This window comes from Petromyzon marinus, chromosome 82, assembly GCF_048934315.1.
Source record: "Petromyzon marinus isolate PM22_M1 ecotype Great Lakes invasive population chromosome 82, UKy_Petmar_22M1.pri1.0, whole genome shotgun sequence".
Classification (NCBI taxonomy): domain Eukaryota; kingdom Metazoa; phylum Chordata; class Hyperoartia; order Petromyzontiformes; family Petromyzontidae; genus Petromyzon; species Petromyzon marinus.
In genome coordinates this window covers 6,804,597-6,830,973 of record NC_133747.1, presented here as the reverse complement: position 1 = coordinate 6,830,973, position 26,377 = coordinate 6,804,597, and the positions used below count along the sequence as shown (strand labels likewise).

The 26,377-nt window shown below is 47.3% G+C and overlaps 1 protein-coding gene across 3 annotated transcripts; it reads right to left on the bottom strand.

Moving 5' to 3' along the window:
* On the bottom strand, positions 1-25,617 carry LOC116958755 (uncharacterized). 3 transcript variants are annotated; one of them, XM_076057438.1, is made up of 4 exons: positions 25,472-25,617; positions 25,105-25,168; positions 20,145-21,091; positions 1-3,012 (listed from the first exon to the last, which is right to left on the bottom strand). In XM_076057438.1, the coding sequence occupies exons 3-4, from the start codon at positions 21,061-21,063 to the stop codon at positions 1,931-1,933; spliced, it is 2,001 nt and encodes a 666-aa protein (XP_075913553.1). In that variant the 5' UTR covers positions 21,064-21,091; positions 25,105-25,168; positions 25,472-25,617; the 3' UTR covers positions 1-1,930. The 3 variants fall into 3 exon arrangements, with proteins under 3 accessions (XP_075913553.1, XP_075913551.1, XP_075913552.1); XM_076057436.1 differs by lacking the exons at positions 1-3,012; positions 25,472-25,617 and adding an exon at positions 25,339-25,445 and having other exon boundaries at positions 19,172-21,091; XM_076057437.1 differs by lacking the exons at positions 1-3,012; positions 25,105-25,168 and having other exon boundaries at positions 19,172-21,091; positions 25,472-25,615.
* Between the last annotated feature and the right edge of the window lie 760 nt (positions 25,618-26,377).

The window sequence follows — 26,377 nt, the reverse complement described above, 5'->3', positions numbered from 1 at the left end:
TCGTGTTAAGCAACTTTAATCTCTTAACAAAAACATAACACTCTAATATGCAAACTCTTATGCTAGGAATGTCAACACAGTACTCCTGGAGATGTTCTCCTCATTGATCCGTACATTTAACCCTCAATGATTACGTTTGTTAAACTGGGTAACAGAACAATCGGTTAATTCCTCAGAGGAAAGCGAGCATTCACGGCATTGGGAAAAAGTCCTTAAAAATTAATGTGACAATGTTCATGCAAACAGCAATAAATAAACATGTCCCGAAAGCAAAAGTAGACCTCAATGAATTCATTGGTAAGATTATGCAATTAACGAAATGTATTGGAAGAATGGTGTGTGGCAGTGTCCCTGCTTCAACAAATGCTAATCAATTGGCTAAGGCTTCAATACATTCGCGGGCAAGATTATGTGATCAAAAGAAAGATTTCAACACAAGTCTCCCTGTGAATGTGTAGATTCGTAACATAGATGTTTCTAAATGTTTAGTTTCATCAATTAATTCATTGGTACAGTTATGCAATTAACAAAAAGAATGACTAAAATATTTCTAAACAACCGTATTTGCGTAACTCAAAGGGCGAAACACAAGGATAACTTTTGGAGTACTCTTATTAGTCCGACGTGCGTAATGTCTGTGTGGGTGGATTGTCTCCTTGCTCAACCGTTTGCGTTAAGCACACGTCGAGGTGGGGCGTTGTTTGTCCAGTGTACATGTGTGTATTTTCTGATTTAAATAATTAATATGGGGGGAGAGGTTCCTTTTGCCTGGTTGCATTCTCCCCCCCCCACCCCCCGCTCTTCCCTCACGGGTGGGATGTTACATTTTCTCTTCCATCATGGTTTGGAATTCCTTGATGGTATTCGATATCTCAAGGCAAGGTGCCCTCCTTGTGTGTAATTTATTGCTACCACGTGCTTCTGGAAGACAAAGGCGGTTGGGAGGCTCTCTCTATGGAACGCATTATCTTGATCGTGTGTGATTGACCTGTTTCGGCTTTATTCTCGAGCAATATTTTGATATCCTGAGGTTGGAGAAAAACCAAGTTTAACTTAAACTTCCGTGACCGCCAGAATTCATTCTTTGGTTCTTTCGGTAAGTCACGTATATACAGTAATAATAAAAACAAGGTGAATAACATTAATATTAAAATAATATACCAGAAATAATAACCCACTCATGTAGATTGTAGCATGGTTCTTAATCTGAGTGCAATCTAAAATGTCGACTTATTCTTATAGCCAAGTTTCAAACTTTTACTGTTGAACTAAAATAAAACAAAAAAATTGTCTGTTCGGTTCTCACCGCCCGGGAAGAATTGTGGCGCCCATTGCTTGTACGTGCTGTGTGGTGGCCTTTGAAGCCCGGTAGAGATTTCTCCAGAATCTCATTACCCCCCTCCTCCCCTTTTTGCACCTGGGTTTTTTATTACCTTTTAAGGCTACTTCCTTGCCTGGTGTGACTTGTGGAAGGCAGCTGCTGTGAGGGGTGAGGGTGGTTGTTACAATTTGTTTTGCCTCATGCTACACCCCGATTGATTATTAAATAAAAAATATTTTAGCAGAATTACTCTTAATATCAATTTTTTTAAAAGGCCTAAATATACAACAGCCACCACCTTGTGCCACACAAGGGCAGCTGCTACTTGGGGGTGCTCTTTGAGTGTTTGAGACGAGCTACGATACAAAACTCCTAATTGCCGAGGCGATGAAGCAAGCACCATATAAATTCAATTATTTTAACATAGTGAATGATTGGGAGCTTATTTGCTCTCGCTCCTGGTTAGAGATCTACCCAACCCACAGGTCCACAAAGACTGGCCGCTCTTACCCTGCAGGTTGAACCTAGGAATTTAGTGTTCAACTTCACATTATGTTAATTAAAGGCCTGTGACAAAGGTGCATCTATTGGAGTGACATCGTCTCTGGCTTACACATCTACCGGGTCTCCATTTGACTTTGTATTGTCCCGGAGGAAGTCCACCCACACCTCCACTTCCACAAACTGCTGGGAGTTGCCTCGCTCTGCCTCACATTCAGAATTCTCCTCTGGCTTCACGTTGCCTCCATCGATGAGGTGGTCCCATTTTGGAGATGAATCTTCATCTTCACATTTTACCTTCACTTCTTCGCTCTTCACCATCACCTCTTCATATTTCACCATCACCTCTTCATATTTCACCTTGATACCTTTAAAAGTGTCCAAGCTGGAATTTTCTTCCGGTTCTTGTTTCATGAGGGATGGGCTCATTGCGGCACTTTGACTTTCACAAGTAGATTTCAGATTCCGCTCTTTGTGGATCTTCTGATGCGTGTGTGTTCTATGGTGTCTCTGAAGATGTGTTGACCGCGTAAACGCCTTCCCACACACACTGCATTTGAAGGGTTTCTCTCCCGTGTGTATTCTCTGGTGTCTTTGAACATGCGTTGACTGTGCAAACGCCTTCCCACACACACTGCACTTGAAGGGTTTCTCCCCTGTGTGTGTTTTCTGGTGTGTTACAAGATTAGATGAAAGTCCAAACGCCTTCCCACACACACTGCACTTGAAGGGTTTCTCTCCCGTGTGTGTTCTCTGGTGTGTTATAAGAGTAGATGAACGAGCAAACGCCTTCCCACACACACTGCACTTGAAGGGTTTCTCTCCCGTGTGTGTTCTCTGGTGTGATACAAGCGTAGATGAATCTGTAAACGCCTTCCCACACACACTGCACTTGAAGGGTTTCTCTCCCGTGTGTGTTCTCTGGTGTGATACAAGAGTAGATGAAAGTCCAAACGCCTTCCCACACACACTGCACTTGAAGGGTTTCTCTCCCGTGTGTGTTTTCTGGTGTGTTATAAGAGCAGATGAATGTGCAAACGCATTCCCACACACACTGCACTTGAAGGGTTTCTCTCCCGTGTGTGTTTTCTGGTGTGATACAAGAGAAGATGACTGTGCAAACGCCTTCCCACACACGCTGCACTTGAAGGGTTTCTCTCCCGTGTGAGTTCTCTGGTGCAGTGTCAAATGTCCAGGACGATCCGTGCTGTATTCACACCGGTCGCATTGTTGCCTTTTTGTACCAAGCTGCGCCGAGTGCCTTTGCTCCATCAGACCAATTCTGCAGAGGAAGTGACAGCTGTAGACAGAAAAAAAGAACATCCACACCATCTACACGTCAGTATCGATGCACAGAGGAATGCATATATACAGTAACACGTGTCTTACACGTCTATACTTATTTATATATTCATAATATAGTGAAAAAGTTTCCCAAATTCATCACACGGGCTGTTATGGCACACAATGAGAGGGTGAATGGTCACAAACGTGCCTGGGAGCCCTCGTATCTTCAAAATGAATGTTAACCCAAAACTCCGAGCACACAATTTCGGCTGTCTGGCTACGAAAGGAATATTTATGAAAGCTAAATTCAGCTGACATAGCAAAGGGTTTGGAAAAGAATACTATTTGTGTTATGCAGAAATTAATATTCAATCGCAAATAAGAGGTGTGAAGCCAGGCACAGATGTCCTTGAATGCTGGGATGAACAGATCCGACTTCAGCTGCACGTGTGTGCTGTGATAACTTCCTGACTCCATTCTTACAAAGAGTTCCAGAAGAAAACAAAAAGAAACTACTGTTTTGATATAACCTCCGTGTTCAACAGAGTTAATAGACTTTACTGCAACACAAATTTTACACTGTCACACACTGGCATGGTAAACAAGTGGTGGTGTGTCCAGACCCATGCCTGGCCACCTTCATCCGCTCAGTATGAATGCTTCCTCACTCCACCAAGTAATTCATTGAGGATCAATCAACACAGCCGAGGCTGCGTCTCTCTCTCTCTGTTTCCGTGGTCGCGTGGATTTTCCTCCGGATCCCCCGGTTTCCCCTTCACATGTAGAGAGTGAACACCGCCACGCGTCTAGAGTGAACACCACCAGGCGCCTAGACGCAGGGGTCGGGAACCTATGGCTCGCGAGCCAGATGTGGCTCTTTTGATGATTGCATATGGCTCGCAGATAAAACAAAATATTCTCACTTGTTTTAATCCATCCATCGATTTTTCACTGCGCATGTCCTGTTCAGGGCTGCAGGAGCAATTGTCCATTATTTTAATTGGATGATACTGGCCTACATTTGCCGTTGCTGGGTAAAACAGGTAAACGCCCCCTTTTGAATCAGTCTGAGACTGCGTCTGCTCGGTCATTAGCTCAAAGCTAACCCTTCGACGAAGAAGATGGCGAAAAGAAAAAAAGACGAGTATCGTACATTTCAGGACGAATGGACCGAAGAATTCGCCTTTGTGGAGAGAGCGGGTTCTGCGGTGTGTCTAATTTGCAATGACAAAATTACATCGTTGAAACGGTCGAATGTAAAGCGGCACTTCGACACGCGCCACGCTACCTTTGCATCAAAATACCCTGCGGGAGACAGCAGAAAGAAAGCGTGCCAAGAGCTTCTGAGCAGGGTGCAAGCTAGCCAGCAGCAACTCCGCGTATGGACCCGGCAAGGTGACTATAATTCGGCTAGCTTTGCTGGTTCTTTAGCAATAGTGAGGAACGGAAAACCATTCACAGATGGCGAGTATGCTAAAACGTTCATGCTGGATGTAGCCAATGAACTTTTTGATGATCTTCCGAACAAAGACAAGATAATCAAACGGATACAAGACATGCCTCTGTCGGCAAGAACTGTTCATGATCGTACCATCGTGATGGCAAACAAAGTGGAGGAAACGCAAGTGAAGGACATAAATGCAGCGCCGTTCTTTTCTCTGGCTTTGGATGAGTCAACAGACGTGAGCCATTTGTCGCAGTTCAGCGTGATTGCAAGATATGCTGTTGGTGACACACTGCGCGAAGAAAGTCTTGCTGTTCTGCCATTAAAAGGGTCCACAAGAGGTGAGGATTTATTCAAGTCTTTTATGGAGTTTGCTCAAGAAAAAAGTCTACCTATGGATAAACTTCTCTCAGTGTGTACTGATGGTGCTCCGTGTATGGTGGGGAAAAACAAAGGATTTGTGGCGCTTCTCCGTGAACATGAAAATAGACCCATCCTAAGTTTCCATTGCATTATACACCAGGAGGCACTTTGTGCTCAGATGTGTGACAGGCAGTTTGGCGAAGTGATGTCGCTGGTCATTCGTGTGATCAACTTTATTGTTGCCCGAGCCTTAAATGATCGCCAGTTTAAAACACTGCTGGATGAAGTTGTAAATAACTATCCTGGTCTGCTTTTGCACAGCAATGTGCGTTGGTTGTCAAGAGGAAAGGTGCTTAGCCGTTTTGCGGCTTGCCTGAACGAAATCCGGACTTTCCTTGAAATGAAAGACGTCGGGCATCCTGAGCTAGCCGACACCGAGTGGCTCCTCAAGTTTTACTATCTCGTAGATCTGACTGAACATCTGAACCAGCTCAACGTGAAAATGCAAGGCATTGGAAATACAGTGTTATTCCTTCAACAAGCTGTATTTGCTTTTGAAAACAAGCTGGAGCTTTTCATCACGGATCTTGAAACAGGTCGTTTACTACATTTTGAAAAACTGAGCCAATTTAAAGATGCATGCACAGCAAGTGAGCCCATTCAAAACCTTGATCTCCACCAGCTAGCTGGCTGCACATCCAGTCTCCTACAGTCCTTCAAAGCACGCTTTGGAGAATTTCGTGAGCACACTCGTCTTTTTAAGTTCATCACCCATCCAAACGAGTGTTCACTGAACACAGCCGACCTGAATTACATCCCTGGTGTCTCCGTCAGAGATTTTGAAGCAGAAGTGGCTGACCTGAAGGCCTCAGACATGTGGGTGAATAAGTTCAAGTCACTGAATGAAGATTTGGAAAGAATCACACGACAGAAAGCGGAGTTGGCGAGCAAGCACATGTGGACAGAAATGAAAAAACTCCAACCCGAAGACCAGCTGATTCTCAAAACTTGGAACGCGCTTCCTGTCACATACCACACACTGCAGCGTGTGAGTATTGCTGTATTGACCATGTTTGGATCTACGTATGCATGTGAGCAGTCATTCTCACATCTTAAAAACATCAAGTCCAACCTACGATCACGTTTAACGGATGAAAGCCTCAACGCTTGCATGAAGCTTAACCTCACCAAGTACCAACCCGACTACAAAGACATCAGCAAATCCATGCAGCACCAGAAGTCGCATTAATGGTGAGTGTTATAACAACATTATTTAAAAGAATAAATTCAGAGGCTTATTATACTGACATTTAGTTGAATTCACTTTTAAAATATATTATATGGCTCTCACTGAAATAAATTTCCAAATTTTTTGCTTTCATGGCTCTCTTAGTCAAAAAGGTTCCCGACCCCTGGCCTAGAGTGAACACCGCCACGCGTCCAGAGTGAACACCGCCACGCGTCTAGAGTAAACACCGCCACGCTGTTGACAAGCCTCACCTTCTTCTTTGGTTCTTTCGGTAAAGTCACGTAGAATGAGAATAAAATAATAAATTAATAAAATAACACAACACAAGCCTCACACAACACAAGCCTCACCTTGTGTTGTGGGCAGGTCGCTTCTGAAAACAAGAGCGTTATAGCAGCTCAAGCGGGCTGGGCCTGGTAAGAAAATAAAATAAAAACTGTGGGAATATTTTAAGTAAAACAAAGTTTCAAAGTGGCGAGCCGTGTGAAGACAAGTTAAACTTAAGCGAGATAACTTAAGCAAACGCGATCAGGCGAGGGCAGGAGGCAAGGCCTCGCGTGGATAGGCCCCACGTTGTAAACTTCCAACCTGGACATCGCTTCCATGCACGCTGCTACTCAACTGACATCCCTGCGAGAGAGAGCGAGGCTCTACCTCGGTAAACAACAACAACCACCACCACAACCACCACCACAACCGCGATGAGAATTTCTCACCTCGGATTTCAGTGCACGGTCGGAACGGAAACTTCCTGTTATGTCGCGACGTCACGCGGCGGTATGAGGTGACATGACGTCATTTTCGGGTACTATAACACTGAACGATTGGCTCCGTAGCTTAAATAAATTATGTTAATGAATCTGGCCCACTCGTGGAGTGATGGGGCGTGGGTGCCGAACCTGTGGCAAAAAACTCGCGACGTCTTTCACGAAAACATTATGTTAATGAGCCGCCAGTCACCGGGCGTAGTTTTGCCCAAATAAGGATTGGCACTGGAACGTATCGGCAGCGGCCAAGCAGAGGTGACATCACGCTCATGAGCACGGTTTTCGGGGGTGGGGTGAATACCGTGGTGACATGACGTCACTAGCGAGGCACACCTCCCCCTTGCGTTTGACGCCGATGAGGTCACGCTGAGCGGTGACGTCAGAGAGCGGGGTCAGAGTGCAAGTTTGTTCACAGAAGGGGAGCGGCAGTAACGTGGTGAGCGCTGCGCTCCGCACCCGACCAGCCGAGTTCCATTCCCGCTCGTGGCCAACACCGCCAGTGACGATTTTCTGAACCGGTCCTGAGCCTCCCCTACGTCGACTCAGCCTCAAACGAGTACCCAGTGCGGTGTGTAAACATCGCCACTAGGGAGACAAAGGCGGCCGGGCGTGGTGCTGGCCACCCACCCCCTCGTGTGCCGTCCCGCCCTCAATAGGTGCTCGCTAACAGCACTTGCCCCTACAGTCTGTTAAGGCTGTAGGGGGATCTTTGTCTTTGTATGTGTTGGGAGCAAGTGTTGGGGCTGATGCCCCCCTCCTCACTCAGGCGTCCTAACCGCGCGGATTACGTAATCTTGTTTAAATCGCCGCTCGCAACTGTTTGGAATTAATTAATCTCTTCGCAATACGCTCGCGGCGTGGGAGAACGTTCATATATATTGGTAGGAACGAAGTTGTAAACTGAGTGTACCAGCCTGCAATAGATTAATGTGTCCGTCCCCTTTCAATACTTTAACGAAGTGAAAAATTCCAATGTTCCTACCAGCCCACCCTGCAGGGACCTGTTTTAAATATATGCGCGCTCCGTACACATTGACTTAATTTAGTCACAAGCCCTCTGATGTTGACATGTAGAACACCAACACCTTTTCTGCCAGAAAAATCTGCAGAATTATACGAGCTCTTTTCATTTGGACCAGGATGAAGCTCAATACCACCCAGAAATAAGAAAAGTAGAATTAATAGTTTGCACAAGTATTTTCTGTGAAAGGATGAAGAGCGGCGAACCTTGGACGAATAGCAGCAGCTCGGAGATGGTGTTATTTTTAAGAGCAGAATGAAGTTTGGAAGGAGTGCTGGTGAAGTAATGGGACAAAGATAGGGTTTAAAATGATACAAAGATGGAGTGTAGAAGTGTCTATGAGCTGCTTCATTTGTAGGTGTAGCGGCAAATCGAGCAACAAGTATGGACGCAAAGTAATGAGGGTAGCTGTTTGTAGAGTTGAGTGTGGCACTAGATATGGCCGGGAGGGACAGCAGTAGGATACACAGCAAGAGAATTGCCATCTCTAAAATATCCGAGGTAAACACAGATTAACACACAAGCGGAAAAGAAAAAAATATATATACTTGTAGCTGCTGCTGTAGAAGTTGCTGTAGCAGCTGCTGTAGCTGGATCCGTTGCTGCAACTGTAACTGTTTCTTCTGCAGCAGCAGCTGCTGCTGTAGCAGCTGCTGTTGTAGCAGCTGCTGTAGTAGTTGCAGCTGCTGTTGTAGCAGCTGCTGCTGTAGCTGCATCCGTTGTTGCTGTAGTTGCAGCAGCTGCTGTAGCTGCTGCTGTAGTAGTCGCAGCAGCCGCTGCAGCTGCCGCAGCAGTCGCAGCAGTTGCTGCAGCTGCACCCGTTGTTGCTGTAGCTGCTGTAGTTGCTGCTGTAGTAGTTGCAGCAGCTGCTGCAGATGCTGCAGCTGCTGTAGTAGTCGCAGCAGCTGCTGCAGCTGCTGTAGTAGTCGCTGTAGTTGAAGCAGCTGCTGTAGTTGCAGCTGCTGCAGCTGCACCCGTTGTTGCTGTAGCTGCTGTAGTTGCTGCTGTAGTAGTTGCAGTGGGAGCTATAGTTGTAGCTGCTGCTGTAGTAGACTCACACAGAGACCCGTAGACACACAGAGACCAGTAGACTCACACAGAGACACATATACTCACACAGAGCCCCATAGACTCATACGGAGACCCATAGACTCACACATAGACCTATAGACTCACACAGAGACACAGACTCACACAGAGCCTCATAGACTCACACGGAGACCCATAGACTCACACCGCGGCCTGCACCCCGACCTGTTTACCAGCAGGTTGACGCAGCCGGCCGTGGAGCTGATCTGCTCTCTGACCATGGACTAGTCATCTGTAAGATGTGCCTGCCATTCTTCCACTCAGGTTGGAATGGGGTCCTGGGTATACACCCACCACCGAAGGTGGCCTGGTCGCAGCTAGTTGATGGAAGTTGCAAGCAAGAATTTCATCATCGCTTGCAGCTGGGGTTGGCATCGTCCCCCACTTCTCCTGATGTCGAGAGTAAATGGGCAAGGTTTAAGACTGTGACTCATGCAGCTGCATTGGCTGCTTTGGGAAACGCAGTCCAGACCTCCCCAGAGACCCTGGCTGACAGAGGTGTTCAGGATGGATGAGAAATAACGACAGGCCCACTCTCATCGGTTACAAGATCCCACGTCAGAGAATGAGGAGGCTTACCGCAGCCTTTGCTTGGAGGTTCGGAGAGCCGTGAGGCGCTGCAAGGATGGGTGGTGGTCACGGGTTGCTGAGGAGATGGAGTCTGCCTCAATTGCCCGCGATAACAAATCCATATTTAACTCCATCAAAAAGTAACCTGCAGCGCCACACCTATTACCATCATTAGGAGAAAGAATGGTGATATAATCTCCAACCCCCAGGAACAGGTTTCCAGATTTGCTGAGCATTTCTGTGAGGTACTGGGAGAGAGGGAATCCCTCAGGCTGGAAAACATCATGGAACAAAGTGGGGATGACCCTGCTGAGGCTGCAGTGCCTCAAATATTGGAGGAGGAAGTCACCCCCTGTGAGTGGCTGGCTGAGGCACCATCCATTGAAGAAGTACTGAAGGTGATCCAGAGTCTGAGACCAGGAAAGGCACCGGGCAGAGATGAGCTCCCAAGCCCTACATGACATCATAACAACAGTCTGGACCACTGGACAGGTTCCACAGGACTGGAAGGATGCCCTGTTGGTCCCCCTCTTTAAGAAGGGAGACCGCACAGACTGTAACAACTACAGGGGCATATCACTCCTCAGTGTGCCGGGAAAGGTCCTGGCAAGGATTATTCAACATCACCATGCTAGGCACGCTGAGGAGAGGCTTGCGGAGCCCCAATGCGGTTTCAGGAAAGGGCGGTCCTGCACAGATGCCATATTTTCTGTCCATCTGCTACAGCAGAGGTGTAGGGAATTCCAACAAGACCTACATCTCTGCTTCAGTGACCTGGTCAAGGCCTATGATTCCATCATTACGCCTGGCCTCTGGATTGTTCTTCGTGCTTTCGGAGTCCCTGACCCTGTGCTCACGATCATTAATGACCTTCATGATGGTGAGCGGGCCCGGGTAAAACTACGTGGCCGGGAGTCAGAGCCATTCCCTGTACACCTTGGGGTGCGATAGGGATGTCCTCTGGCTCCCACATTATTTAACATCTTTTTTTGACCACGTAGTTCGTGAAGCCTTCAATAGCTGTACCAGGGGAATTTCCATTTGGTACAGATATAATGGGAGGCTGATCGATGCCCGGGTGCGGTCAAGGGATGCCTCCCTATTAGTCAACCACATTATATATGCCAATGATTTGGTAATTGCTGCTCATTCAGAGGAGGAGTTGGAGGTGCTGCTGCTGAAACTGGAGCGTGCCACTAAGAGGTGGGGCCTTACCATCAGCTCCACCAAAACTAAGCACCTGCCAGGGTATTTTGTACCATCGACACTCCACCCCCACAACTCCCAATCTGTGATGGGGCAGTTGTGGGGAGATTAGAGAGTTTACCATACTTGGGCAGTGTGCTCATGACCAGCTCCAGTTTAACAGCAGAGGTCTCACTCCGAATCAGTCGAGCGGCATTATCTTTTCATTGGTTGCATAACACTGTGGAAGCTGCCTGGTCTGTCGCTCCGCACGAAGCTTCAGGTCTTCTCGGCCACAGTCATTCCCTCCTTTCTCTACGCTTGCGAAACGTGGACCCCTATAATGGAGCATCTTCGCCGGTTGGAAACATTTAGGCTGGCCGGCTTACAATCCATCCTGGGTTTAACCAGGCTGGATTGTGTGAGGAGCTCACAAATCCTTCAAAGATCTGAGCAGGCAAGGCGTCGTTGGCTGGGTCATGTAGCCAGCATGCCCAGCCACCACATGCCTAAACAGCTTTTGTTCGGCAAGATAGAGGGGGCTAAACGGGGCGCGGCACGGGCTAGAGAAATGGAGTGATGTGGTACAGGAGGACGTGGAGTTGAGTGGACTTGCCGATGACTGGTACCAGCGGTGTCAAGATCGGCCTCAGTGGAGGAGGCTCGTGAAGGACCCTGCTACTAGGAAGTTGGAGGCAGTCGCCCTCCAACAACAACGGAGGGCGGAGGAGCGGCGCTCACAACAATGAACGGTGCGCCGGGTGGCTAAAGCACAGCAAATTGGCACAGTAGGGGGCACAGGTGGTGCATCAGCCAGTAATCTCAGTCAGTTGACCCGTGGAACCTGGGTCTGCCCCGTGACCACCTGCCAGTGTGCGTTAGACACTTCACGTGGCCTCAAGGTGCACATGGCCTGGCACAAGCGTCGTGATGACGTCACTGCCACTTAGTGGCGAATGGCGGTTGTTGTTATCAGCGTCTGTCCAACCAGCGTCTGTCCAACTGTAGTCAACGACTGTCAGTAGCAGCACGTGCCCATTCAACTCCCACGACTACACGCCACTCAAACTTGTGTGGTGACACCGCAGCGGAGCAACTCGGCCGGCGCTACCTTCTCGCACCCCCCCCCCCCCCCACGAACGCACGCACGCCCCCACTAAACACTCACATGCACCTCCGTAGGGTCTAGAGGGGGGGCCCCCGGGTACGATGGGTTTTTACCCGAGGACCCCTTAGGGATGTTCCACGGTTTCCACGGACCCGAAGATTGGCCGGACCCCCCCCCAGGCCGGATTCTATAGCGGCCCCCCCAAAATGGGGCATAGAGTTTTACAGGCCGGCCGTGATGAAGCATACACGACACGGGGGGTGGGGGGGGTCCCCAAGGCAGTCGCCGCTGCTGACAGCGTAAACAGTGGGGCGGGTGGGGGGAAATCCCCGCGGGCGCCCCGGGTGTGTATTCGGCCTAGCGGGCATCCAGGTTAACCGGTGAGTCAGCTATAAGGAACGCTGCTGCAAGGACAATGGAAGGGGGGGAGAGGGGGAGGTGGGTTGACGTATTGCCCCCCCCCCAACGCCCAGAGTGCTCAAAAACGTGACGTCATGTCACCAGGGGACTAAGGAATTTTGCGAAGATAAGAGGAGAGAGAGAGCCAAAATAGATCAGAGTTCTTCTTCTGGAGTCGTGTGGAGACCAGCTGCCCTCAGCGTCCGTGTCCAGAATAAACTAGTCCTGAATACCTCCAAAACCAAGGTGGTATGCTTCTCATCAGGACTAAAGCAGGAATTTATTTTTCCCCAATTACATTCCTTAAATAATTATCAAATAGAGCAAGTCAAGATCTATAAGTATCTTGGGGTCATCCTGGATTCAAAACTGAATTTTGAAGATCACGTTGATTATATTGGTAAAAAGACAAAAATAAAAATTGGTTTTCTGTATCGACACAAGCACTGCTTCCCCCCAATGTTACGTTTGGAATTGATAAAAGCTACCATACTGCCTCTACTTGACTACTGTGACATCGTGTATAAATCAGCCCCAAGTACTGTCCTGAAGAAGCTTGATTACATCTATCACTCGGCCTTAAGATTTACATTGAACTGCCCATATAGGACTCACCACTGTGATCTCTACATTGGGTCAAACTTAACATCTCTTAATGTTCGACGGCTTGTGCACCAGATCTTATTTTTTAACGATGCACTTACAAAAAAATCCGCAGACTACCTGCTGGATCTCCTCTCTGTTTCATAGAACAAATTTGACCTCAGGTCTTCACTCATTTACCAGCTTCACATTCCCTATTGCCGTACAAAAACTGGAGGAAGGGCCTTTGCTATTGATGCCCCCAGGGTCTGGAATGCTATTGCCAATAAACTGAAACTTGAATCGCTACAAATGAGATCTTCTCTCAGAACTGCTTGAGGAGCTGTACACCCCTAGCTGCCACTGCGGTTCATTGGCGTAAAATAAAATAAAATGTTTCGCTCCGGATGACGCTGCAAAGTATTATCTGTATTTTGATTTAGCGTGCTGATCTTAAAGGTGCATTGAAAAATTTGATACTCTGAATTACATCAATATAATAAGTGTACTCAATATATTCTTCAATAAGCTGAGCTATTAACAGTAACTGGGTATACACTACACTATATAATGTATACCATATAGTAAACCAATAAAAAAATAACTAAAATATAAACTACCTCAATGTTATCAATAAAATCTATATATTCTCCAATCAGCTAAGCTACCAACAATAAGTCGTTATATATCACAATGCTATATGGCGAAAAAATGGGTGGATTCTTACCCTCAACTTTAGCAACACGGATAGCTACGAGCCCCGTTCAGACGGACGAGTTCATCCATGGTCGGAACAGAGGAGGGAGAGAGAGACAGCTGCGAGGCGCTGTTATACTCCATGTTGTAAACCATACCATTAACCGTGGTGTGAGAGGTATTAAGAGTCAATGCCAGCGAAAGAGCTGTGGTCTGAAGGTCATCGTAAAATACAATTAAGAACCGAAATGGTTTAAAACATCTTTCCAATGGTTACTAAGCCAGAATCCATCTTCTCGTTTGAAATTGTCTCTGTGCTTGTATATGTGAATGGCCTCATGAACGAATCTCACATGGTAGCCGGTTGGTTTGAAAAGAGCCTCCGTCTTGGAGAAGTCAATGTCATGTGAGCCCACTGAATTATAACAGTGATCTGCCACGGCAGAGGAGTTCGTTCTACCGTGTTTCTAGTCTGCTTTATGTTCGCAGATGCGGTCCGAGATATGTCGTTTGGTTTCTCCAATGTAGCTACTACCACAGAGGCACTTTAGTTTGTAAACGCCCGGGTACTGTATGTCTGGAACAGCATCTTTTACAGATGGAACCAGATCACGGATTTTATGTACTGTGTTGAATCGGACCTGGATCTTGTGTTTATTCAGGATTTTGGAGATCTTTTTAGTGACCCCTGCAATGTAGGGTAAGGTGATGGTTTTGAGTGGCTCCACAAGAGGATCCTTCTTGATGACTGGAGTGATGGCTTTGCGGATTGTGTAGTCGGAGTAACCATTAGCCCTGAGAGCCTGGTGTACGTGCTTGAGTTCACTGGTAATGTGTTCCTGGTCAGAAATGCATTGGGCTCTATGGTACAGAGTCTTGATGAGGGAGTTCTTCTGGGATGGATGGTGGTGGGAATCCGGTTTCAAGTAAGCATCTGTATGGGTACCTTTCCTGTAGACAGAGTGGCTTATTGAACCATTATGTCTCCTTTTAATTAAGACATCCAAAAAGGGTAGTTTGTCATATTTTTCGACCTCCATGGTAAATCTGATGGCTGGGTGTATGGAATTGATGTGGTCACAGAATTGGTCTAGAGCAGGCTGGCCATGTGGCCAGATGACAAAAGTGTCATCCACGTACCTCTTCCATAAGGTCGGGCTTAGAGTGGCAGTCTGGATGGCGTCAGTTTCAATTTTTTCCATGAATACGTTGGCTACAACCGGAGATAGGGGGGAGCCCATTGGGGTGCCCTCAGTTTGTTTGTAGAATTTTCCATTCCAGGTGAAGTATTTGTTGGTTAAGCAATGTCTCACCAGGGGGGTACATCAGTATGCAGTCCTTGATGAACCAGGTCTTCAATGATAGTGATGGTGTTAGGTACCGGGACTTTGGTGAACAAGGACACCACATCAAAACTGACAAGCAGGTCGTCTGGGGACAGGGATATGCCTTTGATTGTCGATACCAGTTGAGTAGAATTTAGTACCGCAGAGGTATTTTTTCCAGTGAAAGGTCGCAGTATATCAGCAAGAAAACGTGCCAGTTTATAGGTGGGGGAGTTGATAGTAGAGACGATGGGACGAAGGGGTGTATCTTCTTTGTGTATCTTTGGAAGGCCATATAATCTTGGTGGTCTGGCAGCAGAGGGTTTCAACGAGAACTGTTTGGTCTCATCAATTAATGCTGTTGAATCAGAGATGATTTTGTTTGTTTTGGTAACCAGGCTGTTGGTGGGATCTCTTTTTATTTTTGTATAGCTGCCATCGTTGAGTAGTTCTTGAATTTTGTTGTTATATTCTGTTTTGTCCATGATGACAGTGGCATTGCCCTTGTCGGCTGAGAGGACGACAATATCATCTCTATTCATATTCTTAGCTCTTTCGGTAAAGTCACGTTGAAGGGAAACAATAAAATAATAAAATATATAAAACAATAAAAAGTCTCACGACGTTTCGACCATAACACAAACGGTCGTTTGTCATCTCTCTTTTTTAATTGAGAAAATTCAAAGCGTTCATCTTTGCTGATGTTGCTAGGTGGCAACTTAGCGTTTTTGAGGGTTGCAGCGATTTCAGATCTTGCTACGTCTGCAGAGATGTGACTCAAGCCCTTGAGTGCAACGTCGACATGGGCAATGATATCATTAACCGGTATGTGTCTCGGTGTGACAGCAAAGTTTAGACCTTAAGCAAAAACGGATTTCAGACCGTCAGAAATGGAACTGTTACTGCGATTAATTACGACTTTGTTGACGTCTATCTTTTCGGTGTGTGGATACGATTTTTTGTTGGAGAGGTGATTGAATTTGGAAATCAAATTGTCCCTACATTTGGTCGACATATTGGCAGCCGAAGAGGTAGTCATATTGTCTACATGTTCCCAATCCGATGTATACATTGTTGCTGTCAATGTTAAGTGTGATTTGTAGAGTGTTTGTAGAATGTTTCCATTCTTATAAAGAGTTCCAGAAGAAAAAAAACTATTGTTTTGAGATAACCTCCGTGTTCAACAGAGTTAATAGACTTTACTGCAAACACAAACTTTACACTGTCATACACTGGCATGGTTAAACAGGTGGTGGTGTAAATTTCGATTTAAAGCTTTTGTGACTGCAGGGATTCATATTCGTGTTCTTTCAGTAAAGTCACGTAGAAGGGAAATAATAAAATAATAAAAATAAAACAATTAAATTCTCACACAAGCAATCATCATTAGGTGTGAAAACCTGATGATGTTGCAATCGAAACGTGGTGAGAATTGTATTCATATTCTTAGTTCTTTCGGTAAAGTCACGTTGAAGGGAAACAATAAAATAATAAAATATATCTTCTTTGGTTCTTTCTGTAAAGTCACGTAGAATGAGAATAAAATAATAAATTGATAAAATAAAATAACAATAATATTTATCAATTTATTATTTTATTCTCATTCTACGTGACTTTACCGAAAGAACCAAAGAAGATGAATCATTGCAGTCACGAAAGCTTTAAATCGAAAAATAAAATATATATAAAACAATAAAAATTGTATTGTTTTTATTTTTATTATTTAATATTTCCCTTCTGCGTGACTTTACCGAAAGAACCAAGAATATTAATAGGTGGTGGTGTGTCCAGATCCATGCCTGGCCACCTTCACCTGCTTAGTATTAATGCTTCCTTACTCCACTAAGTAATTCATTGAGGATCAATCAACATCGCCGAGGCTGCGTGTCTCTCTCTCTCTCTCCCCGTGGTGAGATGTTAACTACCTCTCCTGGCATACAGGAAGTCGTGGGTTTGATACCGACCCTGACGCCTGCTGTAGATTTGGAGTTTGCGTGGATTTCCCTCCGGATCCCCCGGTTTTCCCCACTCCACATGCAGAGTGAACACCGCCACGCGTCCAGAGTGAACACCGCCACGCGTCCAGAGTGAACACCGCCACGCGTCTAGAGTGAACACCGCCCCCCCCCCCTCACCATCCTGGCGAGCTCCTCCTCTGCGAGAAGGCTCGCGATGGCACGCTCCCGTCCCAACCCTTGGAACTGCGTGCGCTCATGAGCGAGTCTCTCACATGCATGCTCAACAAGGGCATTAAATGGAAGGCGTGTGCAGCTTACATGTGGCTGCCACCACGAGGTGCCAGCCAAATATCGCTGGACCTTCTTGGCGGCAAGGTCCTCAATGATTTCCTCAGTGTACCCTGGGCGTGCGCTCTGCGTTAGTGAGCGCGCGTCCTCGGCGTAGTTGCGGAGGTCCTCGCCGGGCTGGCGGCGGCGGCGCACATTTAATGCTGCCATTGCCTCCTCATGGCTATGCGCACAGAAGCGTTGGCTGAGGCGGTGCATTACCTCTCCCCAATGCGCTTCCACGCTTGCGGGTAGCGTTTCCACAGTCGGCTACTTGCCCATCCAAATTAATATTTAGCTGCTGCAGCGCTTGCGCGTCCGTCCAGCCATTAATATCTTTCGCATACATGAGGTTCCGGGCAAACGATTTCCATGACGGTATCCCTCGTCCAGTGAATACGTATCTTAGCTTTGCTTGGGGTGGGGCGCCTATATCCCTTGGAGGTGTGGGGGGTTGTCCCACTTCTGACACCATTATGTGGGGGCTGACGCTCACCTCCTCCTCTCCCCACTCCTCCTCCACGTCTCGCCGGGCCCCCGCCGATCGGGTGATCGGCCTCCCCGCACCGGCGCCCTCTCTTAGGGACGTGGCTAAGTGGCTGGCTCACCACCACCCGGAGTTATCCCACACACTCCCCACGTACACCACCACTAATGCGGAGGTGGCTGCGTGCACGCATATGCGCACATCGCCCACCACGGCTAGCGCTAAAAATAGTCGTATGAGTATACACGTGCCCCTCTCCCCTCCTGTGGATTGGCCTTTTCCTCCCACAGCCACGCACGCGAGCGCAAGCACGCGTAAACAGTGACGGTGAATCAGTTTTAACTCAACCCTCCCTCGCCCTATTAATAGCGCGGCACCGCTGCACCAACGCGGGAGCCGTTAATTACTATCCGCGCGCCTCACACACACACACACACGCTCGAATTACACACCACGCCGACACTCTCCCCACACACACAGAAATCACACTACACCGATCTTCTGAACTGAAGTTTATTAATGGCGCGTCTATAGTAAACCCAGTACGGCCCGAAGTAGTCGTCGAGCAGCGCCGAGCCTATCCCTATTCAATCCCTGGGTGTACCCTCACCCTTCTTCTTACCTCGCAGACGTACTCACGGTGTCGCACGGACGCGGTAGGAGTCGGAGAGATGAGGGTACGAGAGGTCTCTGCCTGGGGTCGAGTTGTAGCATTACTCGCCAGCGTCCCTCAGATGCTGCAAGCGGCTGGGAGTCGGACAGGGCAGCTGAATGGCTGGAGAACTGCTTAACGTTTTTCCGCCCCATTTATGCCCTCAGAATCCAAAGATCCAGGGTCACGTGGTGTTATCCTGTGGCCAATCGGGCGCCTACCTTTCGATTTTAAACCGATGCCCCGCCCCTACCTGGAGCTTTCCAATTACGCCTCGATCCATTGTCTATGCACCCGTCCTCCCCACCCCGGACTCAACCGGTTTGATTGGGGTGGCCGTCCCGCGGAATACACAGCTGCAGTCAGTCCAGGAATTTCCCTCCCACCCCCTCGTCTGCGCTGTCAGCCTAATATTTACTCCCCCTTGGCCCCTTCCCCGTGCCGTGTCTCATTGTGGTTAGCTCGGTGAGCTTCGTCGTGCCCATACAATTTTAAGCCAATTCACGGGGGCCGCAATGCAATTTGGCCTGGGGGGGGGGGGGGGGGGGGTCGGCCAATCTCCTGCAACTGTGAAACCATGGGACATCCCTGCGAGGGGCCACTCGGGTAAAAACCCATGGTACCAGGTGACCCCCCACGAGACCCTCCGTGAGTGCGTGTGTTTACGTGGAGGGGTGCGAGGGGGTGGCAGTGTCGGCGGAGTTGCTCCGTTGCTGTGGCACCAGTTACTTCCAAAACACACACTTTGTCTGAACATCACTTATTCATTGTTTGACCCTTAGACACAAAATATTACATGTACGTACACAATCAGACAAGTATTCATTCTAAATTATTGACTCATTTTAGCAAAATTTTATTACTGCATTGAAATATGCTGCATCAGGTTACATCGTATTAACAAGAAGCTATTAAAACAAATATCACCGTCTGCTTAACAGCGTGTGTACTATTGCGCCATTCAAAACGAGTAGGCCATTGTATGCTGGTGTCTGGGTGAAAATTTAGCAAAATCTAAGCATTACCTACAAACTTCACAACTGAGATGCCACGTCAACAATCGCCCCCTACTGACAGGCTCTTGTCCACATGCAGGCCGGTGCAGGGCCACCACCTTGTGCACACAGGAGCAGCTGCTACTTGGGGATGCTCTTCCAGTGTTTGAGACAAGATACGATACAAAACTCCGAATTTCCGAGGCGATTAAGCAAGCACCATATAAATGCATTTATGATAACATAGTGAATGATTGGAAGATTATTGGCTCTCACACCTGGTTAGAAATCTACGCAACCCACAGGTCCACAAAGACTGGCCGCTCTTACCCTGCAGGTTGCACCTAGGAATTGAGTGTTCAACTTCACGTTATTTTAATGAAAGGCCGGTGACAAAGGTGCTTCTATTGGAGCGACATCGTCTCTGGCTTACACATCTAACGGGTCTCCATTTGACTTTGTATTGTCTCGGAGGAAGTCCACCCACACCTCCACTTCCACAAACTGCTGGGAGTTGCCTCGCTCTGCCTCACATTCAGAATTCTCCTCCTGCTTCACGTTGCCTCCATCAATGTGAAGGTCCGATTTTGGAGTTGAATCTTCATCTTCATATTTTACCATCACTTCTTCACATTTCACCTTTGCCTCTTGATATTTCACCTCGATACCTTTAAAAGTGTCCAAGCTGGGATTTTCTTCCGGTTCTTGTTTGACGAGGGATGGGCTCATTGCGGCACTTTGACTTTCACATGCTGATTTCAGATTCCCCTCCTTGTGGATCTTCTGATGCTTGTGTGTTCTCTGGTGCCTTTGAAGATGCGTTGACCGTGCAAACACCTTCTTGCACACACTGCACTTGAAGGGTTTCTCTCCCGTGTGTGTTCTCTGGTGTCTTTGAAGATGTGCTGACCGTGCAAACGCCTTCCCACACACACTGCACTTGAAGGGTTTCTCTCCCGTGTGTCTTCTCTGGTGTGTTATAAGAGCAGATGACTGTGCAAACGCCTTCCCACACACACTGCACTTGAAGGGTTTCTCTCCCGTGTGTATTCTCTGGTGTGTTATAAGAGCAGATGCCTGTGCAAACGCCTTCCCACAAACACTGCACTTGAAGGGTTTCTCTCCCGTGTGTGTTCTCCAGTGTTTTTTAAGATTTGGTGAAAGTGAAAACGCCTTCCCGCACAGAGTGCAGCTGAAGGGTTTCTCTCCCGTGTGTGTTCTCTGGTGTCTTTGAAGATGTTGTGAAAGTGCAAACACCTTCCCACACACACTGCACTTGAAGGGTTTCTCTCCTGTGTGTGTTCTCTGGTGTTCTACAAGAGCAGATGAACGTGCAAACGCCTTCCCACACACACTGCACTTGAAGGGTTTCTCTCCTGTGTGTATTCGCTGGTGCTCTACAAGAGTAAATGAACGTGCAAACGCCTTTCCACACACACTGCACTTGAAGGGTGTCTCTCCTGTGTGAGTTCTCTGGTGTGTTTTAAGAGCAGATGAACGTGCAAACGCCTTCCCACACACATTGCACTTGAAGGGTTTCTCTCCTGTGTGTGTTTTCTGGTGTTTTTTAAGAGATGAATGTGAAAATGCCTTCCCACACACACTGCACTTGAAGGGTTTCTCTCCTGTGTGAGTTCTCTGGTGCCGTGTCAAATTTCCAGGATGATCTGTGCTGTATGCACACCGGTCGCATTGTTGCCTTTTTGCATCGAGCTGCGCCGAGTGCCTTAGCTCCATCAGATCAATTCTGCAGAGGAAGTGACAGCTGCAGAGAGAAAAAAATATATATCCACACCATCTACACGTCAGTATCGAGGCATAGAGGAATGCATACACACAGTAACGCGTGACTTACACGTCTATACTTATATATACTTATTCATGATATAGTGAAAAATTGTCCCAAATTCATCACACGGGCTGTTAAGGCACACAATGAGAGGGCGAATGGTCATGAACATGCCTGGAAGCCCTAGTATCTTAAAAATGAATGTTAACCCAAAACTCCGAGCACACAATTTCGGCTGTCTGGCTTCAAAAGGATATTCATGAAAGCTAAATTCAGCTGACATAGCAAAGGGTGTTGAAAATAATACTATTTGTATTATGCAGAAATGAATAAATTAATGTTCAATCACAACTTAGAGGTGTGAAGCCAGGCTCAGATGTCCTTGAATGCTGGGATGAACAGTGCCGACTTCAGCTGCATGTGTGTGCTGTAATAACTTCCTGACTCCATTCTTACAAAGAGTTCCAGAGGAAAACAAAAATAAACTACTGATATAACCTCCGTGCTCAATAGAGTTAATAGATTATGAGACCTCCTTTGCCAGTAACAAGATATAGTAATAGGTTTTACCATTTTTAACTAGCACAAAAACTGACACCTTTATTCAAGGCATCATGTTTGCAATAACCACAACACAAGCAGTCAAAATGCAAACAAAAGAGACAACTCTGATAATATGCACGGTCCTTGAATTTGACTAGGCTCTAAGAAAAGCTGTCTCGGGTGTGGACCAATCAAATTCAAGGACAGTGCATATTATCAGAGTTGTCTCTTTTGTTTGCATTTTGACTGCTTGTGTTGTGGTTATTGCAAGCATGATGCCTTGAATAAAGGTGTCAGTTTTTGTGCCAGTTAAAAGGGTAAAACCTATTACTATATCTTGTTACTGGCAAAGGAGGTCTCATAATGTAAATGCTCAACCCGAGCCCTCAATACTCTGATAGTGCGCTGTTTTGGAGTTGTACGCCTTTTGGCGTCTTCTGGTCCAACACCAGTGGAGACTAGGCTCTAAGAAAAGCTGTCTCGGGTGTGGACCAATCAGTTTCAAGGACAATGCATATTATGTCTTCTGGTCCAACACCAGTGGAGACTAGGCTCTAAGAAAAGCTGTCTCGGGTGTGGACCAATCAGTTTCAAGGACAATGCATATTATTATCAGAGTTGTCTCTTTTGTTTGCATTTTGACTGCTTGTGTTGTGGTTATTGCAAACATGATGCCTTGAATAAAGGTGTCAGTTTTTGTGCCAGTTAAAAGGGTAAAACCTATTACTATAGAGTTAATAGACTTAACTGCAAATACAAACTTGACCCTGTCACACACTCATAGGCGGAGCCAGGATTTTCAGGTAGAGGGGGCAACCCCTCCAGCAATTAAAAATGATAAAAGTTGTAAGGAGTTGTTAGTAAGGACTTGTCCCTTGCTTTTTATTTGACACGTGTGATAGGCATCACGCTCGCTGAAGGTGTTTGCCATCAGGGAAGTCATGTACTGTATACGCAACTGCGCACAATTCTGTGAGTCGCTTGTAACTGCTTTGGCATTACTTATTGCCAATTATGGACTCGGACTGTTGTCCTCTCATAGAGTCCCTGGCACGTAATAATATGCCACACGGTGGCAGTGGGGGTCGCAAAATGCCGATTTATCTATTTATATAAAAGGGAAATGTGTGGATACGTGTGTCTGTTCGAAATGTTTAGCATACTTCCCAACGTGCCACACACTTGAAATTTGGCATGTGGGTAGGTTCCTTACTGTACAATGTAAAAAAAGTATAAAAATATATCATTAGACCTCCTTTGCCAGTACCAAAATGTAATAATAGGGGTTTTCCCCTTTTTCCTGGCAACAAAACTGAAACCTTTTTACAAGGATTCATGTCTGCATTAACCACAATACCTGCAGTCAAAATGCAAACAACAAAAAAATACTATGATAAAATATGCATTGTCCTTGAAACTGATTGGTCCACACCAAGGGTCGGCTTTCTTTTGAGCCTAGACCCAATTGGTGCTTGACCAGATGACGCCAAAAGGCGTACAGCTCAAAGACAATGCACTATCAAAGTAATGAAACCTGACTGCAGGTATTGTGGTTAATGCAGACATGAATCCTCGTAAAAAGGTTTCAGTTTTGTTGCCAGAAAAAAGGGGAAAAACCCTATTACATTTTGGTACTGGCAAAGGAGGTCTAATGATGTAGATGCTCACCCCGAGCCCTCATTACTTTGATAGTGCATTGTCTTTGAGCTGGACGCCTTTTGGTGTCATCTGGTCGAGCACCAATTGGGTCGAGGCTCAAAAGAAAGCCGACCCTTGGTATGGACCAATCAGTTTCAAGGACAATGCATATTTTATCATAGTATTTTTTTGTTTGCATTTTGACTGCAGGTATTGTGGTTAATGCAGACATGAATCCTTGTTGTGATATATATATTTTATTATTTTATTGTTTCCCTTCAACGTGACTTTACCGAAAGAGCTAAGGATATGGGAAAACCCCTATTATTATAGAAATATACTTTTGTATTTTTTGGGGGGTGGGGGAAATGACCATGAGATTTGTGGCGTCAACCCGCAACACACCTGAGTTAAGCGCTCTGCAATACTTAGAGCTGTTAACAGCGTGCCGGGAGATTTTAGGTGGCGCTTCGCTCCTGGCCGATGAAGCAATTGGCTTCTCGGAGTTTCAATACATATCCATGCGAAGAACGGGTACAGCTGCTATCTTAATTATGAAGAAGAACATTACATGTTTGTTTGTGTAAAGCAGCAAAACGTCTCCAACTATGAGCTCTGGCGTCATGAAATTTGCACAGCTTATGCCGTCTGGAATTTCTAAGTGAACGCGACTATTTTCAGCTCGCCACGTCATTCCCTTCCCGAGTGGCCAAAATCCACCTTACGAAGAAGTGGGTTAAGGTTGAATTTCCTTGAGGGAAAACATTCGATTTAGGTAAATTGATTTGTTTCGGCTGTTTTCTTTCTTGCAAGCATCAACTTTTTTCAGGGGTTTTCAGTGAAATAAGGGAATATGAAATTATTTCAAGACATGAATCCAAGTCCTGGGCGAAGCTAGTTACTAATAAACCCCAATGATCCGATCCAAATTAGGGATTTCGATCGGATCGTTGGGGGGGGGCACGTGCCACCACACCCCCGCTGGCTCCACCACTGTCACACACTGGCATGGTTCACAGGTGGTGGTGTGTCCAGACCCACGCCTGACCACCTTCACCTGCTCAGTATTAATGCTTCCTCACTCCACCAAGTAATTAATTGAGGATCAATCAACACAGCCGAGGCTGCGTGTCTCTCACTCTCTCCCCCCGTGGTCGCGTGGATTTCCTTCCCGATCCCCCGGTTTCCCCTCCACATGTAGAGAGTGACACCGCCAGGCATCTAGAAATGAACACCACCAGGCGCCTAGAGTAAACACCGCCACGCGTCTAGAGTGAACACCGCCACGCGTCTAGAGTAAACACCGCCACGCGTCTAGAGTGAACACCACCACGCGTCTAGAGTGAACACCACCACGCGTCTAGAGTGAACACCACCACGCGTCTAGAGTGAACACCGCCACGCGTCTAGAGTGAACACCGCCACGCGTCTAGAGTGAACACCGTCACGCGTCCAGAGTGAACACCACCACGCGTCTAGAGTGAACACCACCACGCGTCTAGAGTAAACACCGCCACGCGTCTAGAGTGAACACCACCACGCGTCTAGAGTGAACACCACCAGGCTTCTAGAGTGAACACCACCACGCGTCTAGAGTGAACACCACACGTCTAGAGTGAACACCGCCACGCGTCTAGAGTGAACACCGCCACGCGTCCAGAGTGAACACCGCCACGCGTCCAGAGTGAACACCGCCACGCGTCTAGAGTAAACACCACCACGCGTCTAGAGTGAACACCACCACACGTCTAGAGTGAACACCACCACACGTCTAGAGTCAACACCACCAGGCTGTTGACAAGCCTCACCTTGTGTGGTGGGCAGATCGCTTCTGAAAACAAGAGCGTTATAGCAGCTCAACGCGGGCGTGACCTGGTAAGAAATGAAAAAAAAACTGGGTGAATATTTAAAATAAAAGTTTTAAAGTGGTGATCCGTGCCAAGACAAATTAAACTACGGCAAGAGAATTGAAGCAAACGCAATCAGGCGAGGGCAGGAGGCAAGGCCCCGCGTGAATAGGCCCCGCGTTGTAAACTTCCAACCTGGACATCGCTTCCATGCTCGCTGCTACTCAATTGACATCCCTACGAGAGAGAGAGCGAGGCTCTACCTCGGTAAACAACAAAAACAACCACCACCACAACAACCACCACAACCGCGATGAGAATTTCTCACCTCGGATTGCAGTGCACAGGCGGAGCGGCAGCTTCCTGACGTCACTTCTGGGGTACAAGACACTCCCCTTCCACAATGCGCAGCTCTGTAACTTAAATAAATTATGCTAATGTCACCAGCCCATACGTCGGAGGGGTGGGGCGCGGGGGGTGCAAAAAACTCGAGACGGCTTTCACGAATGCATTATGTTAATGAGCCGCCAGTCACCGGGCGTATATTTTTCCAAATAAGGATTGGCACTGGAACAGATCTCGGCAGCTGCCGAGCGGAGGTGACGTCATGCTCAAGAGCGCGGTGGTCGGGCGAATACCTTGGTGACATGACGTCACTAGCGTGGCACCCTTCCCCCTTGCGTTTGACGCCGATGAGGTCACGCTGAGCGGTGACGTCAGAGAGCGGGGTCAGAGTGCAAGTTTGTTGACAGAGGGGAGCGGCAGTGACGTGCTGAGCGCTGCGCTCCGCACCCGACCAGCCGAGTTCCATTCCCGCTCGTGGCCAACACCGCCAGTGACGATTTTCTGAACCGGTCCTGAGCCTCCCCTACGTCGACTCAGCCTCAAACGAGTACCCGGTGCGGTGTGTAAACATCGCCACTAGGGAGACAAAGGCGGCCGGGCGTGGTGCTGGCCACCCACCCCCTCGTGTGCCGTCCCACCCTTAATAGGTGCTCGCTAACAGCACTTGCCCCTACAGTGTGTTAAGGCTATATGGGGTGTCTTTGTCTTAGGTGCCCATTAACAGCACTTGCCCCAACATTCTGTACAGGCTATACGGGGATCTTTGTGTTAAGTGCTCGCTAACAGCACTTGCCCCAACATTATGTACAGGCTATACAGGGATCTTTGTCTTTGTGTTAAGTGCTGGCTAACAGCACTTGCCCCAACATTCTGTTCAGGCTATATGGGG